We start from the raw sequence: 8948 nt of genomic DNA, 5'->3' as shown, positions 1-8948 counted from the left end.
ATATATATATATACACTTTTATCTTCTCTCCAGTTCCATGCCATGGTGATGTCCAACTGGCCCCATCTCCTACCCAAACTGCCTCAGAGGAATCCTTCCCTCCATGTCGCACTCTTGACCAAGCAGCTGCAGCACTGTATGGCCTGCCACCAGCTCGTGCAGTTTAAGGGCTCCACGTTGGTTTTGGTGATCATCACCTTGGAGCTGGAGAGGCTGATTCCTGATTGGTTTCCTGTTATTACTGATCTGCTAAAAAAAGCACAGGTAGGAAGCAAAATGGCCTTTGGTCACAAATCCTGAGGGCAGGACATGATAAATTAATAAAGCCACGTGTATTTACAGACAACATTGCACTTTAACAGATCCTGAGACTCATGTCCATGTTCTGCCTTTGCTGCAGACCTTGCTGCTGCTAACAAAAGGGAACAAAACTGTAGTTCAGGGGTGAGACTGGGGAGAGAGACATCCCTTTGGCAGGGAAGGGAAGTTTCCAAATTCTTGGCCCCTGCATCTTGAGCCAGGAGATTCTCCCATGACGGGAGAGTTTGAGAACACCTAGAAACCTGCCCAGTGTCCCCAGCCTCCCACTGAACACTGCAAAAGCTTCTAAGTACAGTCACATTGCTTTTAAAATATGACTTCTAATGACTGAAGGCAAGCTCTACTGTGTTTGTGGTTGTTGGATTTTTTAGAGCTTTTCCTCAGTTTAATAGACCACGACTTTTAAGAGAGCATACCTAGAAGGCTCAAGACCTAGGCTGTCAGCTTACTGTCCACCCGTTTTGTGGTCTTGAATTTGTCTGAAATGACCTGGCCTCCTGCTGCCCCTCCTGCCTCTTGCCTCCTAGTAAGAGGGAGTGCTTGCCCACCTTCTGTGTGGTGTTTCAGGAGCTCCTGGTTAAGTGTTTTCCATCAGGACCAACAACATATGGCTGATACGCATCTACTGTGGCATCCAGCCTGTCCCTGCCCTCCCCCAAGTTACAGAGTGACAGGAGAAGTGGCCTGACAGGAAAGTAATTTATCATGAACTTATAAAAATGTGCATGTTTCCGTGGAGGTGAACAGCGCTGAATTCATCCACTGCAAGGAGCTTGTAGATCAAGAGCTAATGTGCCTGCAGCCACCCAATGCTGTATATATTTTCTATCCCATCAGTCAAGTTGTCCAGGGCCATCCCAAGGCAAGTCCACCCTGCCACCACTCTTCTGGATGGAAGAGTTCCCATCAAGGGAGGTTGAGGGTCGCTGTAAACCAGCCTGTTTCAGCACCTTTCACACCTACTGCAGCCCAAATTCCTGATGCAACCATGGAGGCTGATGAATGCTGTGATGGATTCAGACACCTGCACAGTGAGGATGGGGGAGCAGGTGGTGGGAGGGTGAGTGTGGGTGCCTCATGCCCGCAGCTGAGGGCTGGAGAAGGCAGCTGCCCATGTCCTCCCTTACAGCCACCTGAAAGGGACTAGTGGAGAATTACTGCCTTGGAAGCAGCAGGTCCCAGCAAACAGAGCAGCTGAAACGACAGGGCAGAAGTGTCACTGTGCTTCTCACAGGATAAAGACAATTGGTGTTACCTATTTTTTATGTCCTTCCTAAGCAGCGTGTGCTCAGATTTAACATCATGTAAATACAGAAAGCTGGGGAGAGGAGGGACTAGGTCACAATCCTTCAACCCAGGGATCCCGTTGGCAGGTGGCTACAAACTGCAGGGAGAACCAAACACCTCAGAGTTTATTTTTAAAATAGCCAGGATGAAGTTCGACAGATTGAGCCTTTCATCTGGCTCACACCATTGTCGCCTCATTAGAGCTTATCTGGCCCACCCCGTGGGAGCGTGAACAGGAGCTGCTGTCGAGGAACAGGCAGCCCCCCCTGCTGCCTCTGCAAGTGTTCTCAGGTGGATGCAAGGGTTTGATTCAGCAATGAGAAGACGGAGACTCAAACCTCCAGTTTTCCTTAAGGTCTTACCCTGGAATTCAAGGGTCTGGGGTCTGTGCTCCATCCTGGATAAACCATTAAAGACCCAATCCCAGTCCCTATGAAATATGGGAAATCACTTCTTGTCCACAATCTCCATTGCCTTGGGCCCTCACCAACCAGCACATGCTGGTCAGGGTTTTATAAATTTATACTGTCTTACCAGACTGGACAATACAAAATGCTGTTAATTAATTCCCCTCCCCTCCACGTTATTTCTTATTAACTGCTAATCTCCATAGCAAAGCAGTTTCACAAAGGTCATATTAAACCTCTCTTGCACTTTAAAAAAACAGCCTTACACATTCTTTTAAAATAAGTGGGGCGTTGGTTTTGTTTTAAACATTTTCAGGGGATTGTTACTCTAGTTCAAAGGTATAATCCAGCCAGTAGGGGATGGATAACACCACCACACCTGCAGTCCTGCCACAGAATGGGAAGGGGGAACCTCTGGACCTGCACAGGCTAAGTACTGAGCAGGGATCTCATGTAATGACACAGGATAAATAAACTGGGGACTGGGACGGGACAGGTGCAAGGAGCAAGGAGACTCTCGTGCTGTGTGACAGCAGAACTCATCAGAGCAGGAGGAAAGTCTAGCCTTCCTCCTCTTGCTCGTTGTCTTACCTTGTAGGAGAGGAGTTCCTGAACACCGACCATGCAGGACTGATGTGCTGAGCAGCTGTTGGTGCTTTCTCAAGTGTTAAATTTGCCAGAGCTGGCACTGAGAAGAGAGTGAGCTCTGTATGTATGCATGGAGAACACCATGCTGCTCTGTAAACTGCAGAGAATGCCCAAGTGTTCCACAAACATCCATCATCAGAGATGTAGTGCAAATGACACGTGTGAGCAGACATGACTTGAATCGTCAGTGAAACCCACAGAAGTCCCATGAGCCAAGTCAGAGCTACCACAAACTGTGAATGCTGCACTGAGGGAGGCTCTGCCCGAGCTGGGGGTGCTGTAGGAGCAGGACTCAGGGTGCTGGGTTGGACCAGACAAGGTTCAGGAAGTCCCCACACAGCCAGGCATGCCTGGGACACGGCCTTTTTCATCCTACCACAGGGAAGAGTTTCATTTCATGGTAGGGTTCTTCCCTCCCCTAGAGCAGCACCTTCCTTTTCTCTCACAAGCTGTGACTTGACTGCCTGGCTTTTGGAAGAAGGCAAGTTGTCTTTTGTAGTTCCCATCAAATAAAATATAAGCTTGATCTGCATGTTCTCAGTGTGCTCCTGGAATAGCCCAGCCAAAAGGTGATGCCCACGTGGGTCTCTGTAGGAAACTGGGCTGTGTGATGGGCTCTGCTTCCCTCCCATCCCTTTGCCCTATCTCAAGCTTTGTCACCAGCTGCATTAACATAGGGAAATACCAGAAAAAAAATTCTACACAGTAATCAACACACTGTAACGTTATAGTACAACAACCATAACCGTGTGTGTTCCTTCCAGGACCATTCTTGTTACAGAAAGAGCATTTTGGATAGCAAGAGCTGCACCAATTCCCTTCTTTCTGGCAGAACAGGGTTGGAAGCTATTAATACTCTTATGCTCCCTGCCTGGACAAGCAGTGGCAAGATGAACACACTCCCCAGAGGTAACAGCACTGACAGGAACAATCACTTTGCCCAGCCAAGTTTCAGAGATGATGACCATCTCACCTCTGTACTTGCCTATTTGGATTGTGTATAGCAAACACACTACAGACACGAGTTTATTCCACATGCAGCTAAACTCATTGCTGTGGATCCCACTTGCTACACACCAGTTGCTGGTGAGAATGTGCCAGATTCAGTGAGTGCTGGCACATGTTTGATGTGGTTATGGCTAGTTCTGTGAGGATTGTTGTTTTGGGCAATATTCAGTCCTGGTAAAACTCCAGAGAACATTGACACAGTGTTCTCATAGAGCTCTTACAGTGCCTCATCCTGACTTGGTAAGGTCCTTTTCCTGCAGGGTCTCGGCCCAGGTGAAGCACACATCTCAAACCGAGACTCCTCTTGCTGTTGCCTCACTTCAGGCCAGATTTCCAGATACCTGAAACTACCACCACTTGGTAAACAGAGCTGCAATTACACCCTATGAAATCCTCTATGGTAAGCACCCACAGAATCATTTTCTGTGGCTATTTTAAACCACTTACTGAAACAGCAAAGCACCTCAGTGCCCTCTCATCCACTGCCACATTCTCTCATTCATAAACCCCCACCAAAATGAACCATGTCACAGCTCACACAGTCACCCAGGAACTGCTACAGGTGGGGATGGAGCTGCCCCACCGCAGGCCAGCACTCACCAGGGTGTTTCTGACAATAAACCTGGCTTGGTGTCACTACTCAGAGGGTGTGCAACAACCTAGGAGAAGAGTTCATTTATATACTTGCACAAATAAAGAAACTCCTGTGGTCAGAGAACTGACTGAGAGACAAGAAAACTGCAGAGGGAAGAGTAATGCAATAGTTATATCTCATTTGTGGGGTTGCATCCATACAGTCATTGGGTTTATTTTCAGACTAATTGGCCTTAATGCATTAAATTCAATTTGAGCAGTACTTACAGTTCAATTCCTTAAGCAGGCAGAAAAGTGCACTGAGATAGAGTGGCACATTAACTCCTGGCAGGTCTCAGAGCTCACCCCTGTTGCTCCACAGCAAGGCATGCAACTGGAATCCCACTGGTGACCAAACTATGGTCACTACAAATAGAACTTAATCAAATCTTCTGAGCAATTTGGAAAAGGAACAAAAAGCTTTTATTCCAATTCACCTATCCAGCTGGGAATTTAACTTGACAATAGCTCCAAACCGGATGAAAGCTTTGCCAAAGGAATTAGACTTGTTGGCCTCAAAAGAGAACACAGGCAAGTTTAAAATAGTCATCAAAGCAGCAGCAAAGGTTGTTTCATGGCTCAGCTCAGCCTGATGGTCACAGAGCTTCAGATTTGAATGGACTTCCAGATTCAAGTTCATGGCCCCTGAGACACAGCTAGGTCAGACCCTGGTGCTTCCCACCTGGTCCCACTTCCCTTGTCACACATGGTGCCTCATCCCTGTCCACTGTGGCAGCAGGGACAGGCAGAGATGAACAATGTGGGGAGAACATGCTTGTCATGGGGTTTCATCCCTACTGCTTGCTAGTGCCAGGAGTTTCCAGACTTTCCCTATGTGCCCAGCTTGGTCATTTTCAGGCCACATACCTGTTACACAGCAAGATTTATGTCCAAATTCTAATTTATGCCAGAGGTTTCAGTGTGTGTCATGTACCACACACCCTGGGGACTGTCACCCAGTGCCTGGAGCAGTCAATGCCTCTAAACCAGCCTCTCTGTCTCAGCAAACTCTTGGGTGGTTACAGAGACACATCACGCTCAATGGGAGCCTTGGGGGTCTCCTGTCACACCCCCCACTCCCTGTTCACAGCTGCTTCTCATCCCACTGCAGTCACACCGCTCAGCATGAGGCAGGGGCACAGGCTGAAGCTTCCTTCAAACCTCCTGCTAAGGACTGGATTTTGGCCAGTCCTACCCTTCCAGCCCCAAGGCAGAGGGGAAGCAGCAGCCTGGAGAAGGGGAGGGAGGCTGGGGGCAGCAGCTGCACCAGTGTACAGGGGTGCACAGGGGATATCCCATTTTAATCACAGATATGCAGGGCCACAGGGTTAACTGGGGGAAACTGGGATCATAGTGAGGGCTGGGAATTTGGACAGAGCACATTGTTGTTGCAGTGGCTATACCTAGCACACAAACCATGGTTTTAACAGCTGTTTGTTAAACAAGTCAGTTTTGTTTTTATTAAACCCAACTTTGGTACAAGCAGGTCATTCCTGAGATTCATTTACAAGGTTGTTTAAAACAAAGATAAACTGGGGCCTCTCCCTGTTCCTGTGTGAAGTTACTGGGGCACAGACATCACACTTTGTTTTTCCCCTTTCCTTTTTTTTTTTTAAACAAGTCTTTGTGTCAGGGGAAGTCAGTCTGTTACAAACACAGAACTCACACCAGGAACACTGAGTCTCCAGCTTTAAACCATTTCCCCTCTGTTAATATATAACATTTAGTTGTCCTTTAAAACAGTTCCCTTTTCACCCATCACATCCTAGTAGGATGAGCAGAGCCTGGACTGGCCAGGCAGAGTTACCTGGCTCTGAAGCAGCAGGTGGGAGGGTGGGCTGGAAGTTCTGGGGAAGGGGTTACAGTGTGTAAGGCACCATGTGCTGCCCTCACAAAACTAAACAGATGAAGGCTGGAGGGATTTTGGTTATAAAATCTGTAAGTATACAGAAGAAAGCTGCACAGAAGAGTTATTGCTAAGAAAGGTGAGAGTTCAGCTGAAAGATTAGGGATGTCAGAATAGGGATGTCAGGTTAGGGACGTCAGGTTCTCCAGTTACACCCCAAAACCAGACCGAGGAGAGGAGTTGCCATGGCAGCTCAAGCAGCAAAGCTGAAAGCTCCTCACACTACCCCAGCTTCGTCCCTCATCTCTCTGGGGTCAGCGTTAACTGCTTTGGAGGGGCTCTTGCCCCAAAATTAGCATTCTGGTTTTAGTGCCAGCCATGCAGCAGCCTGAATTAGCAGTTTACCTTTTGGCAAGTATCTTGGATTTCAACTTTACCAAGAAACCTGATCAAGCAAACTTTTCCCCATCAAAAGACATGGTGCATCTTAGTCCTTGCTATATATTCTCTTCTGTGCAATATATTGCAAGTTTAAAGGTGAAAGCATCAATTAATTTCTTCTGCATGAGATGCTTTGGCCTTAATAAATCTTCTAATTAACATATCTTCCTGTTGTTATGGAGTACGCACTGGGAAGACTAAAAAAGCTACAGAAAGAACAAAAGAGAATCAGTGTTTAAGTTTCAGTTATTTACATTAAATAAAGACAGCACGAAAGGTCAAAGCATCAATCTAACACACACCGGGGCTGGGCACAGATGTTTGAGTTTAACCCACTGCAGCTTGGAGAAGATCTCATGGCTGCCAACATCTTGTTTGGAACTGGTAATCAAAGGATTGATAACAAATTTTAATGAGGAAAGACTGCTGACAGAAGTATCTGAGAAGTCCCATGCGATGAAGAACTGGAATGGGAGAGGTGCAGAGCTGTCTCCAACCCAATGGAACCACACGTGCCACCAGCCAGCACACACGGTCCTTGCCTTGTGCCATCCCTCACAGCTGCACAGTTCTCCCTACGGAGCAGCTGAGGACAAGGAGACAAGGTCAGGTTTGGGCTGTCTCCTGAAGAAAGCACCAACACATCCCAGGGCCTTGGCCATGGGGGTCGGCTCTGGAACGCAGAGCTGTCTCCAACCCAATGGAACCACACGTGCCACCAGCCAGCACACACGGTCCTTGCCTTGTGCCATCCCTCACAGCTGCACAGTTCTCCCTACGGAGCAGCTGAGGACAAGGAGACAAGGTCAGGTTTGGGCTGTCTCCTGAAGAAAGCACCAACACATCCCAGGGCCTTGGCCATGGGGGTCGGCTCTGGAACTGCAAAACATGGACCTACCTCATGCTTAACCAACAAACCTTTGCAATTCTCCTTCTCCCACAAGCACCTCTGGGAGATCTGCACAAATATCAATCAATGATCTTAACACTGCTTGCTTCCCTGGAAAGATACTTGCCAATATACATCATCCTGAATCACAGGCTGGCCCATCTTTAAAAGGGCTAGGGACTCCACCACCTTTGGGTCCCAATTAATTATTATGTACCTAAATGCATTTTCTCCTCTCTGGTCTCCTAGAAGATTTAGCTTTGAAATGTATCGGGATGGAAAAGGATGTAAAACATTTCACACAAACCACTTGGTATCAACTGCTAAGTCTCCACTAAGGCTTATCCCTCAAAAATTTCCACCTACACATTCCTAAAGAGCTTTCAGAGGCAGCCAGGATCACCGACCTGGTTTTGTTCTCCAAACTGGGACTCCTCCCAAGAGGAGCATGGCTTCAGCAAACACTCTGCATCAGCCAAACTCCATGTGCTGGCTGTGGCTGAAGCACAGCATAGACCCCAGTCCAGTACCAAATAAACCCCAGAAGGACCCAAAGTTAACTGAATATAACTTCACATGTAGCAATGGCCCAGAGAACAGACCTGCAGGTAAAGCTTCAGCAGCTCTCTCTGAAAGCAGAACCCCAAACTAAAGCTGTGCTCCTTTGTTGGCCTCAACCTAAGGGTATGACATGCTTCTTCAGAAAAGGCACACAGCTGTGGAAGTACCACCAGGAAACCCTCCACCTCCACTGCCTTAAATCATCTCTGGGCACCAACACAGGAGCAAAGCTGCTGGTAGATCTACCTGCTCAGTCACCAGATCCCACAAAGGAGATGTACCAACAAGCCTCAAGGCTCTTTCTACCCAAACAGAAATGGCATTTGAATTAATATCACAGCATTTCTCCCCAGATTACAGGTGAGGTGCCTTTCCTCATACTCTATGATTAGCTCATTGTTAATTAGTTAGCTAACTTTATTTTTGAATATCCCCAATAGTCGTACGACAGCCTGTGACTGGTAAGCTTGCAATCATGACACATTATTGTTTTCACAGATAATGACTAGATAGCACATAAAATGTACCACTAAATAAAGGACACCACAAAACAAAAATCAAAATACATGTGAGATTTAATAAAAGAAAAAAGTACAAAGTGAGTGGAAAGAAATTAAAGTAAAAAAAAAAAACCACAAACCCCAACACACTGGGAATGACAAAGTGAAGGGATGCAGCATGTCCCAGAGGGCTGTGTCCCCTGGGCAGGTCCCCAAGGCCCCTCCACAGCTCCAAAACACCCACCCCATCTCCACCCCGGGGCACCCACCACAGCCAGGCATGATCCCCTGCTCAGAGCCCCACAAAACACAATTTAAATTAGAGAGCAGACAACATACATGATGGTAAATGTTCAAATGATAAAAAAATGGATAGGTTCTCCAATTAATACCAACCCAGACAAATG

At 47.3% G+C, this 8948-nt stretch overlaps 1 protein-coding gene across 2 annotated transcripts in view; it reads right to left on the bottom strand.

Annotated features, from left to right (window-relative positions):
- The window catches only part of SEPT8 (septin 8), a 26793-nt gene continuing 17845 nt past the window's right edge, over positions 1-8948 (bottom strand). For both annotated transcript variants that reach the window (XM_009071146.1, XM_009071145.1), the window contains exon 9: positions 1-249. In XM_009071146.1, coding sequence (XP_009069394.1) covers positions 84-249 — 166 coding nt within the window. In that variant the 3' untranslated portion in view covers positions 1-83. The remainder of the gene's footprint in view (positions 250-8948) is intronic.

Source organism: Acanthisitta chloris, unplaced genomic scaffold (genome assembly GCF_000695815.1).
Source record: "Acanthisitta chloris isolate BGI_N310 unplaced genomic scaffold, ASM69581v1 scaffold41193, whole genome shotgun sequence".
Lineage (NCBI taxonomy): Eukaryota > Metazoa > Chordata > Aves > Passeriformes > Acanthisittidae > Acanthisitta > Acanthisitta chloris.
Note: the sequence above shows the minus strand (reverse complement) of the source record. Positions and strands in the feature narration are given on the sequence as shown.